The sequence below is a fragment of the Erpetoichthys calabaricus genome, chromosome 2 (assembly GCF_900747795.2).
Source record: "Erpetoichthys calabaricus chromosome 2, fErpCal1.3, whole genome shotgun sequence".
NCBI lineage: Eukaryota > Metazoa > Chordata > Cladistia > Polypteriformes > Polypteridae > Erpetoichthys > Erpetoichthys calabaricus.
In genome coordinates, this window is record NC_041395.2 from 44213529 (window position 1) to 44229879 (window position 16351).

Sequence of the window (16351 nt, forward strand, 5' to 3'; positions counted from 1 at the left end):
CCTTTTCCATGTAATTAATAAGTCCAAATGCCATTTAGCTAAAGGTTTCTTTCCAAAAGTAATCTGCAAATAATATAAGTTCAGTCAATTCAGTCTTAATGTAGTGTAGAGTTACATAATTGTTTACCTCTTCCATTCATTTCTGGAGAAATTACTTTTTTTGTACATTTATGGTTAACTTGTCTAAATCAGCTGGAGATGGAAAAGTAAAAGAAGGAAATATATCATTTGATGCTCTAAAGGTAAATTTGAAATGGTAGACTAATTTGTAGTTGAAGTTGCACCGAATGCTTCTATGTTTTAAAATGATTGGTAGATTCGCCAATGCTTTTCAAAGAAAGATTTAGAAATTTCAAAACTGTGTACAGTGCAAACTGTGTGAGGTATCTCAACGAAAATTGAACCATCTCATCAAATTCCTTTGAAGTGCCAGTTTTTTTTTATCAGGCAGACAGGCATGAATATATGTTTCTCATATTATATTCGAAAGCACCTAAAAACCACTAAATTGATCATTACATTGTTTTTCTATAATTTTCACCAACTTCACACATTTATCACTAATACAAAATTTTAATGATTATACAGAAAATAGGCATATTATACATAGTATTAAATATGCAATTCAAGAAATGCAAAGTTGTAAAATGTCCCTTAAATATAGCATTCATAATAGGCACATAAATGAGCCTTCTTAAACATAAATGGCAATGCACTGCACTTACAAAATAAAGGAAGAAATGGAAAAAAAAATATTTATATGTACAGTGCATCCGGAAAGTATTCACAGCGCATCACTTTTTCCACATTTTCTTATGTTACAGCCTTATTCCAAAATGGATTCATTTTTTTCCTCAGAACTCTACACACAACACCCCATAATGACAACATGAAAAAAGTTTACTTGAGGTTTTTGCAAATTTATTAAAAATAAAAAAATTGAGAAAGCACATGTACGTAAGTATTCACAGCCTTTGCCGTGAAGCTTGAAATTGAGCTCAGATGCATCCTGTTTCCCCTGATCATCCTTGAGATGTTTCTGCTGCTTAATTGGAGTCCACCTGTGGTAAATTCAGTTGACTGGACATGATTTGGAAAGGCACACACCTGTCTATAAGGTCCCACAGTTGACAGTGCATGTGAGATCACAAACCAAGCATGAAGTCAAAGGAATTGTCTGTAGACCTCCGAGACAGGATTGTCTTGAGGCACATATCTGGGGAAGGTTACAGAAAAATTTCTGCTGCTTTGAAGGTCCCAATGAGCACAGTGGCCTCCATCATCCGTAAGTGGAAGAAGTTCGAAACCACCAGGACTCTTTCTAGAGCTGGCCAGCCATCTAAACTGAGCGATTGGGGGAGAAGGGCCTTAGTCAGGGAGGTGACTAAGAACCCGATGGTCACTCTGTCAGAGCTCCAGAGGTCCTCTGTGGAGAGAGGAGAACCTTCCAGAAGGACAACCATCTCTTCAGCAATCCACCAATCAGGCCTGTATGGTAGAGTGGCCAGACGGAAGCCACTCCTTAGCAAAAGGCACATGGCAGCCCGCCTGGAGTTTGCCAAAACGCACCTGAAGGACTCTTAGACCATGAGAAAGAAAATTCTCTGGTCTGATGAGACAAAGATTGAACTCTTTGTTGTGAATGCCAGGCATCACGATTGGAGGAAACCTGGCACCATCCCTACAGTGAAGCATGGTGGTGGCAGCATCATGCTGTGGAGATGTTTTTCAGAGGCAGGAACTGGGAGAGTAGTCAGGATAAAGGGAAAGAAAGGGAAAGCAATGTACAGAGACATCCTGGATGAAAACCTGCTCCAGAGCACTCTTGACCTCAGACTGGGGCGACGGTTCATCTTTCAGCAGGACAACGACCCTAAGCACACAGCCAAGATATCAAAGGAGTGGCTTCAGGACAACTCTGTGAATGTCCTTGAGTGGCCCAGCGAGAGCTCAGACTTGAATCCGATTGAACATCTCTGGAGAGATCTTAAAATGGCTGTGCACCGACGCTTCCCATCCAACCTGATGGAGCTTGAGAGGTGCTGCAAAGAGGAATGGGCGAAACTGGCCAAGGATAGGTGTGCCAAGCTTGTGGCATCATATTCAACAAGACTTGAGGCTGTAATTGCTGCCAAAGGTGCATCGACAAAGTATTGAGCAAAGGCTGTGAATACTTATGTACATGTGATTTCTCAGTTTTTTTATTTTTAATAAATTTGCAAAAACCTCAAGTAAACTTTTTTCACGTTGTCATTATGGGGTGTCGTGTGTAGAATTCTGAGGAAAAAAATGAATTTAATCCATTTTGGAATAAGGCTGTAACATAACAAAATGTGGAAAAAGTGATGCGCTGTGAATACTTTCTGGATGCACTGTATGTATGCAAATCCTCATCAACCAAATGTCGAAATACAGTTCAAAAAAAGATAAATGTGCTTAAAAGGGATTAACAAAACAAAAACTATAATGCTGCACCTAAACAAAAAAATAACGTAACAAGGAATTTTAGTGTAAAAAGAGAACCTCTGTGAATCCAAATGTAGTGCATCCTGGGATTTAGTAGAGCAGTGGGCCTGGTGAACCTATGGACATTACCATGTTCAGGTGACATGTTCATGGTAAAACGTAAGGAATATGCTGTTTTCCATTAATTAATTTATCTTATCCTACACTTACTGCAGTTTAGATTTGGGTACAGTCAAACCAGATACTCACCCAGCACAAACAACTGCAAGGCACAACCCTACCATCAAAGATGCATACATACTATAGACACATCTTCTGACTTTGCCAAGTTATGCCAGAGTCACAGGCAGCCTGCCCTGTGCATAAAACACAAATCACCACTTTCTGCATGGTAGTCCATCACATGATCCATTCACTAAAATGTTAATATTTGAACAGGGTGTACTTAACAGTAAAACTATGATGCACCTCTAAGGAGGGTTTGTGAAAAGCAGTGTATCTCTGGACAAGGGACAAATGTGAAACCCAATGCATATAGTGACCCAACTGGGAATTTAACACATTCTGTTAAGCTGTGAAGGAACAGAACTCTATGAAGATACGTGCAATATCTGCTTAGATGGTACAATGAATTCAGAAAGTATTCAGACTCCTTCACTTTTTCACATTTTACTAAGTTGCAGCCTTATACTAAAAATTTTCCCTCATTAAGTATCACTCAGCACCCCGGAATGGCAAAGCATAAACAGGATTTTACCATTTTTTTGCAAATTCATTAAGGATAAAAAGGCAAAATATCACATTGACACAAGTATTCAGAGAGTTGGCTATGACACTTGACATTTGGCTTAATATGTCCTGTTCTACTGATCACTGTTAAGATGTTTTTACACCTAGTTTGGTGTAGATGCACAGATTCAGAAGCAGTGCTCAATGCTAGCTGCCACAAATAATTCAATCAAAAGTCTTTATTTGAAAAATTAATAAAAAAGACAAGAGTATGAACTTGACATTTTAGCCACAAGTCACACTTATGTGTTATATTAAGTGAGGCAATGCATGATATTGTCAAAAATCAGTTCAAAAATTTGTAACAGTCCAAAGGTGTCAGATTTGGTTTTGCATCTCATTTTGTTTATTAATTTAAAAAAATGAGGGTTCACTTTATTTACAATTACCCTGTAGATAGGAAAAAAATATTAACACAATATTTTAAAACCTTGCCAAATCTATTTTCAAGCACATGGAAGACACGAGGAGGAAAACAACCCCTGATTGGGTAGGGACTAAGTCTATTGCCAGGCCCACTCATGCATACATCCTCACTCTTAGCTCCCAAAGGGCTGTTTTGGAATTTCAAATTCATCTTTAAAATGTCGTCAGAAAACCAACAAAAATACCAAAAAAATTGCAAAATCAACACAGACAGTGACTGATGATCAGATTAAAACCCACATTGCAGGATCCATGAAGTACCATTGCTGCACGATGTCACACCTTTAAAATGTCTACAGTGTAAATGAATCAAAATGTAAGAAACAAGCTTGTTCAATGAAGCCATCTTCTGAACCTTCTTATTTCAACAGAGGGTTGCAGCATAATCTGGTAGATCTGTGTGGTTGGTAGGAACTAAGCCTGGATATGGTTGCTGACATCCTTATTTTTAAGTATTTTAGTTTAGCAATTGAATTTCATTGTGCTTTAGAGTTGAAATTCAGGGTTTTGTAGAAATTGGGAAAAATGCAAAAATCAAATCATAGTCACATTTGAATGGTTGACCGGTCAGTAATGAGCTCTGGATATGGCACGAGCCTGTCAGACTGCACATTAGGAATTGTTGATACAAGCCATTATACTTCTGTGAGGAGTAGATGTCTACAATTTTTAAATAAACTGCCATTAAAAGGGATATGTTTAACACAGTTAAAACTGTTTTGCATGAAGGTCTTGCTTCTTGGGTGAGTAAAGGAAAAAATGCCCATGGATCAATGTTTAGATTAGTATGAACTGATCCTCGTGAATGGGTTCCCATCATCCAAATAAATGTCACAGTGATGGATTTGATTTTACTGTGAAACGTGAAACTGGTGCATAGGTAAATATCTTTTTCTGAATTTACTAGCTCTTATTGTGATAGCTCTCTGAAAAATGTTATTAATCTATTTGCAGAAGACAAAAGCCATTTCATGAGTTTGATGATATCTGTATGCTTTGTTAGCAAAATTCTGAGCTTTGTCTCATTTCATTAAAATGCCCGTAGGGCCCTTTGCAGAGAGTAATGTTTATGTGGTACCACCATATTAGGTGATGCCCTCAATTCAAAAGTGTATATCCACTGTACATTTTTGTATGTTAGCTACATCAATTCTTGCAACCACTGACAAGGACATTTGGAGGTGTGAAAATGCTTCTACTGAAGAGTTTGCATTCATTTTGTTTTGCTATTTTAAACATGATAAATTGTTTTCATATTATCATAAACCTAATCTGGTGTTGCTGTTTGATTCTTTCTTTGTAAAACAAATCAGTCTAAGTCAAGCACCCTTGTCCATTCAAAGCATCTGCTCCAGAAGGCTTTCACTTCAGGTGATGTGCAAGATGAGAAAAAAGCATTCTACATACTGGATGTCAACAGAAATAGCTGAGCATGTTAGCACGCAGCTTTTAATATGCAGTATTTCTTCCTGACTGGGAATCACTGCATAAAAATACTAATGCAGCTTTTAATAAATGATGATTGAATTGAATTATCTGTGCATCACTCAGCATGTATCTTTTGAATGTACTCAGTGCTTCCAAGTTCTTAATACCATTTATGATACAATTTTGATTTTTCTCACTCTAAAGTTTAATTATTACATCAGTACAGTGTCAGCATACTGCGATTGATATTAATGTTACAAAATGTAGATTTCTTTTTCTACTACTCATTTTATAAATTCATTTTGCATATTGACTAATTTAGTAGTGGTATTCTAAATTAAAGCAGACATACACCTGCTTAGGTTATACTAATGAGCCTACTTGCCATACAAATTGCAAATGGAGAATAAAGACAGGAGACATGTTTGCTTGCAAGGGACAATTTATCTACAGGATATATTCTGGTGCATCTTTGTATCTTCCATTTATCTATGGAGATAAAAGTTCACACTACTCTTCATCCAGAGTTTTCTGGGGAAAAAAAGAAGGTAAGTTTGAGTTGTTTGTTTTACAAGTTAGCATTTTGTATTGATTTCTTCAACTGCCAAGATTTTGTTTGGTACTGGGTAATATCTTGGGAATTGTATTTTTCATTTTTATCAAGGGGTAATAAATAACAGCACAATGTTTCATTGACTATTATTAGTAGGTGATGCTTCAATATTCTTACCATGTTTTCTTGTTAATACTGTTGTTAGTTATTGTCATTGTCAATCAATCAACCTATTTATGCATTTTCTGAAAATGCTTATTTTTGCAGCATTGGTGGTGCATGTGACATAATTATGAAGTATCATACATATGGCAAGAGTAACTAGTTGACCAAATATACACATCTGTAGAATATGGAATGGAATCAGAGCACTCGGAGAAAACACCCTCAAACACACAAAATGTGTAATGACCACACAGACTATGAACTGCTTTGTGTTAGTGGAGCTATGAGGAACCCTAACCACCGCACCACTATGCTACCAATTGGTGGTCTTGTAAATCTTAATTTGACAGAGCAGCCACATACTCCTCATTGCTCCAAACACATTCCTATAGGATAAATTTAGGATCACCAATGAGCTTACTAGACATGTCTTTGTTGAAGATCAGAATATCTAGAGAAACCCCTCTTACGAAACTGTACAGACAAACCTAGAACTATTCAGCTGAGGGGGAACAGAGCTTGTCAGTGCCACCTTCACACTTTTTACTTGCTCCAAAAGAGTGATTACTTAACTGTGGGAATTAGAAGCTAAAGTCTAAAACGTTAATTTCTTTAACTTGAATATAGATTTTTAAAGTCTAACTTAAAAAAAAATATTATGAAAGAAATTTCTATGTATTTGTGAGTAGCTCTGCATCATTGTGTTTTTGGCTATGAACAGAACGGTGGATAACATTGACTTTAACCAGGAAATCTTACAAGTAATGCAAATTTGGAGATTTAAATTTTACTTATCATGTTGAATTTCAATAAATGGTCAAACAGATACAGAATACAGGTATGTAATCTTTTTTCTCTGAGTTAATATTAAGATTATAAACTAAATCACTCACCTTGGCCCCAATGTCCCGGCTCTTGGTGCGCAGCTTGTTGACTTGAGACTCAGCAATATCTGCTCTCTCTTCAGCTTCATCCAGCTCATGCTGCAGTTTTCGGAACTTGGCCAGATTGGTGTTGGCCTGCTCCTCCTGAAAGTGTAAAAAGCAGTGCTGTAATATTAATTCTTTTTCTATTTACATTCACGAGTGATCCTTCAATTCATCATCTTAAGTATAATATTTACTCTTTATTTTTCATGTGATGTTTGTCTAAAGACATATAGAAAACTGAAAATACACAAGTGACGGTTAATTGGACCATTCATTATTACACCAAATTAGGATGAACATGTACAACTATATTTTCACAATGCTGTCTGAAAAGAGACATTACACCATGTTTAGTTTAAATTTTTGTATGCTTCAGACAGGGATATTGTAAATAAAGTGAGGAAAATACATAATGTATACATGTTATATATTGTATTAAGAATTTAGATGAGTAGAGTAATTAATGCACAAATTCTATGGGTTCCTGCTAAATACCCTTGGGATAATTTAAGAAGATGTTGCTGCCAATAGGCAGCTAGAACTCTGTGTCCCATACTAGACCATGTTTGCACTAGAAGATGGAAAGCTGAATATAAAGCAAGGATCAAGTGAATGTATGGAGTTATAAAATGGAGGAGTTGAGTACAAAGGATGGGCTGGAGGCAGGCAGTAAGTTATTGTCTGAGAAACAGCCTGATGTAGTTTGGACACGCAATATAAAAAGTGAAAAATGATTGAGTTTACAGGTGTATTGTGATATAGTGAGGGGAAGTCAGTAAGGCAGGTCAGAGAAGATCTTGAAGAAATGTTGACAAAATATGAAATAAGATCGCCTACAGAAGAAAAGGGAACTTGAAAAAATCCCATCCTTGTGTGGTTATTTACTGTGCATGTTCACTTGGTAGAAAGGCATGAGAACTAGGTCACACATGCAATAAAAATTACAGTAGGGCTACAGAAAATGTTATCCCAATATAGCCGTTGGACTGTGTAGTTGAATTTATAATACATTGACAACTGTGCCTACAAATTTAAATAGAACTAAATCACTCACCGCCTCCTCTGCACTTCTCTTGTAAGCTTTCACCTTCAGCTGCAGTTTATCTACAAGGTCCTGCAGGCGGGCCATGTTTTTGCGATCTTCCTCAGTCTGAGGGTTTATAAGGTAGAAACAGTTTCATGATGGTGGTGATTTTTTTTAGACCAGATCACAAGGATACAATTCACAAACCTGTCAAAAGCAGTGATGTTGAAAACCACTTTATAACACACCTGATAGGTGAGCTCCTTTATGCGTCTCTCATATTTCCTGACTCCCTTCACAGCCTCAATACCCTTTCTTTGCTCTGCTTCTAATTCATTTTCCAACTCTCGTACCTAAGCAAACAAAATTTCAAAACCATAAGACATGGTAAAACCTGCAGTAGACATTGTTTCATGTATTTCTTAGTTACACCTACACGAGCCTCCAGCTTCTGCAGCTGTTTTTTGCCACCTTTCATGGCAATTTGCTCTGCTTCATCCAGCCGGTGTTGCAGATCTTTAATGGTCTGTTCCATGTTCTTCTTCATACGTTCCAGGTGGGCACTGGTGTCCTGTTCCTTTTTCAGCTCTTCTGCCATCATGGCTGCATCAGTGATGGCCTTCTTGGCTTTCTCTTCTGCATTCCTACACTCCTGAACAGACTCTTCCACCTCAGTTTGAAGCTGAGCAGTGTCACCTTCCAGTTTCTTCTTCTGATTAATCAGGCTGGTATTCTGTAAAACACAAAACATATCACAAGTGACGTTTTTCCAAAAGCCACAGGACTACTTTGCCTCCACTTATCACAGGTGTGTATAAGTAAAAAATTGAGTACTTTGTACCTGTGAATGCAACAATTGCACCCTCTCATTGGACTCGAGCAATTCTTGCTCAGCAAGTTTACGTGCTCTTTCTGTCTGCTCCACCACTGCTCTCAGTTCCTCTAGTTCAGCCTGGAGGAGGTTGTTGCGCCTCTCCACAATTGCAATATTCTCTTTAAGATCATCATTTGCTCGTAGAGAGTCATCAAGCTGAAGCTGAGCATCCTAGTATAATACAAAACATGTAATGGCATTTAAATTATCTTTTACACTTTATCTACTGTTCCATGAAAAAAGTGTAAAAATGAAACAACAGAAAAAATGTCTCTATAAATCCATTAAATGGCACAATGAATCATAGCTTTTTTTGGACATTTAGGTGTATCTTGCCTTTAGGTGAGCCTGGATACTTTTGAGCTGTTTCTGGGCTTCAGCAGCCTGTCTGTTTGCCTGACTCAGCTGAACTTCCATCTCATTGAGATCTCCCTCCATCTTCTTCTTTAGCCTTAGAGCCTCATTTCTGCTCCGAGTCTCTGATTCCAGTGAGGTCTGCAGCGAATCCACAACCCTTTGGTGGTTCCTTTTTGCCTGTTCCATCTCCTCATCCTTCTCAGAAAGCTTTCGTTCAATATCGGCCTTAACCTGGTTAAATTCAAGTTGAGCGCGGAGGATCTTGCCTTCCTCATGTTCTAGAGAGCCCTGGTGGAATTCAGAAAGACAGTTTGTTGCATTAGTCAGTGGTTTATGCAACCTAGCAGGACCCCTCACTAAGTTTTTAATAAGACTAGGGGACTTTGCCCCCTGCTTGCTTCGCTTGCCAACCTCCCTGGCTGCGCTTTGCACTAGCCTCTTTGCGGTTCTGTCGCTTGTGTATGGGGATGTGGTTGTACAATTTAAACAGGTTTTTATTTTCATGGGAATTGTTACATATGCAATTTTTTTAATTAAATTTTTGTCAATATCGCATTGAATTTTGATTCTGTGTTTGGACTTTCACCGTGACGACGCAACGTATAACTGCCCGTGATTGAATTTTGTTTCTTTCTCTCTATTAAATACAACAATTTTTTTAAATGTTTGGCTCTGAGATTTGTTAATTGTCTTTGCAAAAGCTATTCTAATGGGAAACATTTTAATATGAATGGCATATCAAGATCTCCTTTGTTGTCTAATGTTATCCACAGAAGATGTACTACATTACCTTTCTTGGATACATCCTTCTTTCTACAGTAATTTGTGTGGTGGAAGACTGGACAGCGTTAATGGTTTTAGATACAGGATATTTGTAGTACTAGGGTGTTGTACCGTGTTAGCCATTATGAATGTAGAGAAAAGCCAAGCAAAATGACACCTTTTATTGGCTAACTAGAAAGATTACAATATGCAAGCTTTCGAGGCAACTCAGGCCCCTTCTTACATCTTGCATCTTGCCTGAAGAAGGGGCCTGAGTTGCCTCGAAAGCTTGCATATTGTAATCTTTCTAGTGATACAGGATATTGTAAGTTGATGTTTTCATCTTCCACATGATCACTACCAACTGTTTCAGCATAGTCTATTGATACGCATTCAGATAGATAGATAGATAGATAGATAGATAGATAGATAGATAGATAGATAGATAGATAGATAGATAGATAGATAGATAGATAGATAGATAGATAGATAGATAGATAGATAGATAGATAGATAGATAGATAGATAGATAGATAGATACTTTATTAATCCCCAAGGGGAAACTCACATATTCCAGCAGCAGCATACTGATAAAAACACAGTGCAAGTTAAAAAATGCAAGGTGGAGAGTGCAAGGCAGGTATAACAGTCAATAAAATTGTATAATGTTAACATTTACCCCCCGTGGAATTGTAGAGTTGCATAGTGTGGGGGAGGAACAATCTCCTCAGTCTGTCAGTGGAGCAGGACAGTGACAGCAGTCTGTCACTGAAGCTGCTCCTCTGTCTGGAGATGATACTGTTCAGTGGATGCAGTGGATTCTCCATGATTGACAGGAGCCTACTCAGCACCTGTCGCTCTGCCACAGATGTCAAACTGTCCAGCTCCGTGCCTACAATAGAGCCTGGCTTCCTCACCAGTTTGTCCAGACGTGAGGCGTCCCTCTTCTTTATTATGCTGCCTCCCCAGCACACCACCGTGTAGAACCAATGCTGTGTAACCAATCGTCATTTTTGGCGTTAATTCTTTTCACTTCATCATTTCTTGGTGCTAGGATTGCCCGTGTACTCATTTTTTCTGTTGATAACTCTTTGTGATGAAATTCTTCATAATACATCTTATTTAATTGGGAAAAAAATTGTAAGAGCTGAGAGAGCAGAAACTGTGTCTGTCAAAAGCTTTCACACGAATGAGAGGTGAGATTACTGTGTGCATGGTAGAAATTGGTTGAGAGGAGGGTGTGACTTGAAAAAATCTCATGGCCAAGGTCTCAACTTGCGGGACTTGATAAATCTTCCAAAAAGTCTTGTTGCGTCGCAGGATTTTTTAATATATGTAATTGTAATTTACTTTCCGTTCTATGTAATCTTAGTAAATGACATACCTTTTGAGCACCAGTATTTTGGTAGCATTGACATTCCAGTTTAGGCAATCTGCTGTTGTACTGTATGTGACCTAAGGGACAGTGTATCATTTTGCAGGTAGCCTTCTTAGGTCCAGTTGGGGACCATGAGAAAGGTTTGTACAGAGTTCAAGAAGGAATTTAAGGACACATCTTGAAGCTAATGGGGCACGAAAAACTCCATTTGTATCACCACTGTTTTACAAAGAATCATTTAATTCTGGGAAGGGTTGTTTGCAAATTAAACTAGTTATTTTGGCTTTAAAAATGTTTCTAATATGCAGAGGTGGGTATAGTCATCCAAAAAATTACTCAAGTAAGAGTAAAAAGTATTTGGTGAAAAGACTACTCAAGTAGGGCGGCACGGTGGCGCAGTGGGTAGCGCTGCTGCCTCGCAGTTGGGAGATCTGGGGACCTGGGTTCGATTCCCGGGTCCTCCCTGCGTGGAGTTTGCATGTTCTCCCCGTGTCTGCGTGGGTTTCCTCCGGGCGCTCCGGTTTCCTCCCACATTCCACAGACATGCAGGTTAGGTGGATTGGCGATTCTAAATTGGCCCTAGTGTGTGCTTGGTGTGTGGGTGTGTTTGTGTGTGTCCTGTGGTGGGTTGGCACCCTGCCCAGGATTGTTTCCTGCCTTGTGCCCTGTGTTAGCTGGGATTGGCTCCAGCAGACCCCCGTGACCCTGTGTTCGGATTCAGCGGGTTGGGAAATGGATGGATGGATGGACTACTCAAGTACTGAGTAACTGTTTGATCATAATAAATGATTTATTTTTTAGAAATGTTGTAATAAGACAGACAAAAATTTAAAATAATGTGCAAATTCTGCTCTTTCCAAATAGTAAAATAAAAAATGAGTAAAAATAAATAACATCTTTACAAAATACAGATGCACAAATAACACAAAGTTCCAAATCTCAGTTTTTCACAACAAAGCTTTTGAAGCCAATACCCACAGTAGGTAATATGTATGTTTGAACAGTGCAAACTACTTACAGTGACAAGATATAATGTACACTGATAGTATAATACTGCATATTCACTTTGTGGTGTAGCAGGTCCGCAGCTTCAAAAAATAAAAAAGGCCAGTTTCAAACCCATAAAGCCGTGTCACTCTCCGTAGACACAATTGCACGACCGCGGGGAGTTAACGAGGTAGTTGGAGCGAGTCACACCTGCACGTGTGGGTGCGATCATTCTCAATTGCTTTATTGGCTTTCTGCGGCGTGTGATTAAGGCCCATGGAGACAGAGTGTATATATACGGGTCGGCCCAAAAAAAATTAGGGAGAATCAAAGAAAAGGAGACAAGAAAAGAGTCTGTAGGGGACCGGCATCGTCACACACTTGCCCTCCAAATAGCACAGCTAATAGAAAATAGCATTAGAACAAGGCAGCTTGTGCACGTACAAGAAGTCTCACTTTACCATGACTGTCTATGTCTGTGTATGTCTGGTTAATATGTGCTTGTTCTTCACTCAGTGAAGTGATGGTTAAGCTTCAGCAGGAGTTGGCTCTCAAGGTTCTTGCAGTGAAGCTGTGACTGTTTAGCAGTGCACAGGAGCCCCGCATGACTAAAAGTCTCTCACAGGCTGCAGACGCAGGAAGTTTGTTTGTGGTCATGTGACTGTATGGCTATGTCTGATTAGTGAAACGGAGTCATGTGATTATTGTTACTATGTCTGATTAGTGAAACGGAGTCATGTGATTATTGTTGCTACGTCTGATTGGTGAAACAGTGATGCAGTAGATCCACTGGTGACTTCTCTCTGGCAAAAATATAAGTGTATCTAATATGTAAATGGAAAAAAGTAACGAGTCGAGTGTTGCCCAATGTACCGGAGTAAGAGTAGCGTTTCTTCTTCGCAAATGTACTCAAGTAAAAAGTATGGTGCAGTAAAACTACTCTTAGAAGTACAATTTTTGTAAAAAGTTACTCAAGTAAATGTTATGGAGTAAATGTAACTCGTTACTTCCCACCTCTGCTAATTTGTGAGCAAAACAAATTATTAATGTATTGTATGCTACCATGCAGAATATTAAGAAAATCTAAACGTAGCATGTGTGACTGTATACAGAAGAGTCATTCTGAAATCATGATTATATATTAGTTTTCATAAATCGGGTTATCAACTATTCATGGCTATTTGTGGGGCGTACTTTTTCTGGAACCTTCATGTAGATGGATGTTTTGGGAACTTTGGCATCATTATGGGAAAATAGTGTAGGTACTCTGTGGAATGTGTTGGTTTGCTCCATCCTCATGTGCGTCTTCTTTTTTCTTAAATGAAAGTATTTGGTGAAAAGACTACTACATATTGTTAACATCCGGCGCCGCCGTGAGTGGCAGCCTTTTCAGCAGCTCCGTGTATGACTGTATATGTATATGTACTTTTCTACTTTTATTTTTCTATTTTTATTTATTGATCACTCCTATTACTTTATTTTATGTGGATTCGTTCCCTGGACACACTTACTTTTACAACGTGGGCATGGATTTTAACACGCCGAGACTCGCATATTCAAGTACTCAACTTCGAGCGCTGAGAACAAATGCCAGTGCCGGTGTGGTTCCCTATTTACCCGACGAGGTAAGAAGGCGGTATCGTGGCAGCAGAGCCGGCACTAAGCTAAAAATGAAGCGGCTTGCGAGAAAGTGGCGTTTCAAGCCTTCGGTGCCTTCTGTGATTCTGGGGAATGTAAACTCAATCTCAAATAAGATCGACGAACTGGCTGCGCTGGTGAAAAATGTCAGGACCTACAGAGAATGCAGTTTGTTGTGTTTTTGGGAAACCTGGCTAAATAACACCATCCCAGATGCCAACGTGGAGCTACCCGGGTTTAGCACAGTTAGAGCGGACAGAGATGCAAGTACCTGTGGGAAGCACAAAGGAGGAGGACTCGCTCTCTATGTTAATACACGGTGGTGTAACTCTGGACACATTAACGTCAAAATCTCCACTTGCTGCAGGGATATTGAACTGTTGGCCGTAAGTTTACGTCCCTACTACTTGCCCAGAGAGTTTGGACATGTCATTGTTGTCATCGTGTATATCCCTCCTCGGGCGGACGAGGAGTCAGCGAGTGACATCATCCATTCTGCTGTTGCTAAGTTACAAACGCAGCACCCTGAGGCGCTTGTGCTAATCGCTGGAGACTTTAACCATGTGACGCTGGACAAAACATTACCTGCCTTCTCCCAGTATGTGGACTGTAACACCCGGGGAAATAAGACTATTGATTTACTGTATGCAAACGTTAAAGACGCATACAGTGCCACCCCGCTGCCTGCGCTTGGGAAAGCAGATCATAACCTGGTTCTGCTTCAGCCTCACTATAAACCAAAAGTGAGAGTCCTATCTGTAACCACACGATCATTCAGGAAGTGGACCCCGGAGGCTGAGAATACTCTGAGAGAACTTTTTGGAACTACAGACTGGGATATCCTGCAGGGATCTCATAATGAGAACATTGAGGAAGTTGTTGACTGCACTACTGACTACATCAACTTCTGTATGGACATTGTAGTTCCAGTAAGAACTGTATGCTGCTATGCTAACAACAAGCCATGGATTACAAGTGACATCAAGGGCCTTTTGAACCAGAAGAAAAGGGCTTTTAAAAACGGTGATCAGCATGAGCTCAAGCGCGTGCAGAAGGAACTCCGAGTCCAGCTCAGGGCGGCGAAGGAGCAGTACAGGAGAAAGCTGGAGCAGAAGTTGCAGAATAACCGCATGAAGGAAGTGTGGGATGGGATGAAGATCATCACTGGCTGCAGCTCGAAGCGGGGTACCACCATTGAGAGAGACGTGAAGAGAGCAAACCAAATGAACAACTTCTTTAACAGGTTTGACCACCCTGACCCACTCTCACTCTCACCTCGGAGTATTGCACCCTCCACACATCCTTCTGCTGATACCAGCATAGGAAAGACATCCCCACCCATAATTACAGCAGCGCAAGTGAGCAGAGAGCTGAGGAGACTTCGTGCCAGCAAAGCAGCGGGTCCAGATGGAGTATCGCCACGACTGCTGAAGGTCTGTGCATCGGAGCTGGGGGGCCCTCTACAGCGCATCTTCAACCTGAGCCTGGAACAGGGGAAAGTCCCGAGGCTTTGGAAAACATCTTGTATCACCCCAATCCCAAAGGTATCACGTCCTAGTGAGCTGAATGACTTTCGGCCTGTTGCTCTGACATCACATGTGATGAAGACCACGGAGAGGCTGCTGCTTCACTATCTTAGGCCACAGGTTCAACACGCCCTTGACCCTCTGCAGTTTGCATATCAGGAGAAGGTGGGAGCAGAGGATGCCATCATCTATATGCTACACCGATCCCTCTGTCACTTGGACAGAGGTAGTGGTGCTGTAAGAATTATGTTTCTAGACTTCTCTAGCGCCTTCAACACAATCCAACCTCTGCTCCTTAGGGACAAGCTGACAGAGATGGGATTAGATTCATACCTAGTGGCATGGATCGTGGACTATCTTAAAGACAGATCTCAGTATGTGCGTCTTGGGAACTGCACGTCTGACATTGTGGTCAGCAACACAGGAGCGCCACAGGGGACTGTACTTTCTCCGGTCCTGTTCAGCCTATATACATCGGACTTCCAATACAACTCGGAGTCCTGCCATGTGCAAAAGTTCGCTGACGACACTGCTATCGTGGGCTGCATCAGGAATGGGCTGGAGGAGGAGTATAGGGACCTAATCAATGACTTTGTTAAATGGTGCGACTCAAACCACCTACACCTGAACACCAGCAAAACCAAAGAGCTGGTGGTGGATTTTAGGAGGCCCAGACCCCTCACAGACCCAGTGATCATCAAAGGTGACTGTGTGCAGATGGTGCAGACCTATAAATATCTGGGAGTGCAGCTGGATGATAAATTAGACTGGACTGCCAATACTGATGCGCTGTGCAAGAAAGGACAGAGCCGGTTATACTACCTTAGAAGGCTGGCGTCCTTCAACATCTGCAATAAGATGCTGCAGATGTTCTATCAGACAGTTGTGGCGAGCGCCCTCTTCTACGCGGTAGTGTGCTGGGGAGGCAGCATTAAGAGGAAAGACGCCTCACGTCTGGACAAACTAGTGAGGAAGGCAAGCTCTATTGTTGGCATGGAGCTGGACAGTCTGACATCTGTGGCAGAGCGAAGGGCGCTCAGCAGGCTCCT

The 16351-nt window shown here is 40.3% G+C and overlaps 1 protein-coding gene and 1 long non-coding RNA gene across 2 annotated transcripts in view; one reads left to right on the forward strand and one right to left on the reverse strand.

Annotated features, from left to right (window-relative positions):
- Positions 1-4808: 4808 nt before the first annotated feature.
- The window catches only part of LOC114645819 (myosin-6), a 50422-nt gene continuing 38879 nt past the window's right edge, over positions 4809-16351 (reverse strand). Inside the window, exons 31-37 of the mRNA XM_028793684.2 lie at positions 8991-9299; positions 8622-8825; positions 8217-8513; positions 8029-8133; positions 7811-7906; positions 6721-6855; positions 4809-5640 (exon numbers count right to left, since the gene is read on the reverse strand). Of these exons, the coding sequence (XP_028649517.2) occupies positions 5620-5640; positions 6721-6855; positions 7811-7906; positions 8029-8133; positions 8217-8513; positions 8622-8825; positions 8991-9299 (1167 nt within the window). The 3' untranslated portion in view covers positions 4809-5619. The remainder of the gene's footprint in view (positions 5641-6720; positions 6856-7810; positions 7907-8028; positions 8134-8216; positions 8514-8621; positions 8826-8990; positions 9300-16351) is intronic.
- LOC127526572 (uncharacterized) overlaps positions 9002-16351 on the forward strand; it is a 150616-nt gene continuing 143266 nt past the window's right edge. Inside the window, exon 1 of the long non-coding RNA XR_007934066.1 lies at positions 9002-9147. This is a non-coding gene — a long non-coding RNA (uncharacterized LOC127526572). The remainder of the gene's footprint in view (positions 9148-16351) is intronic.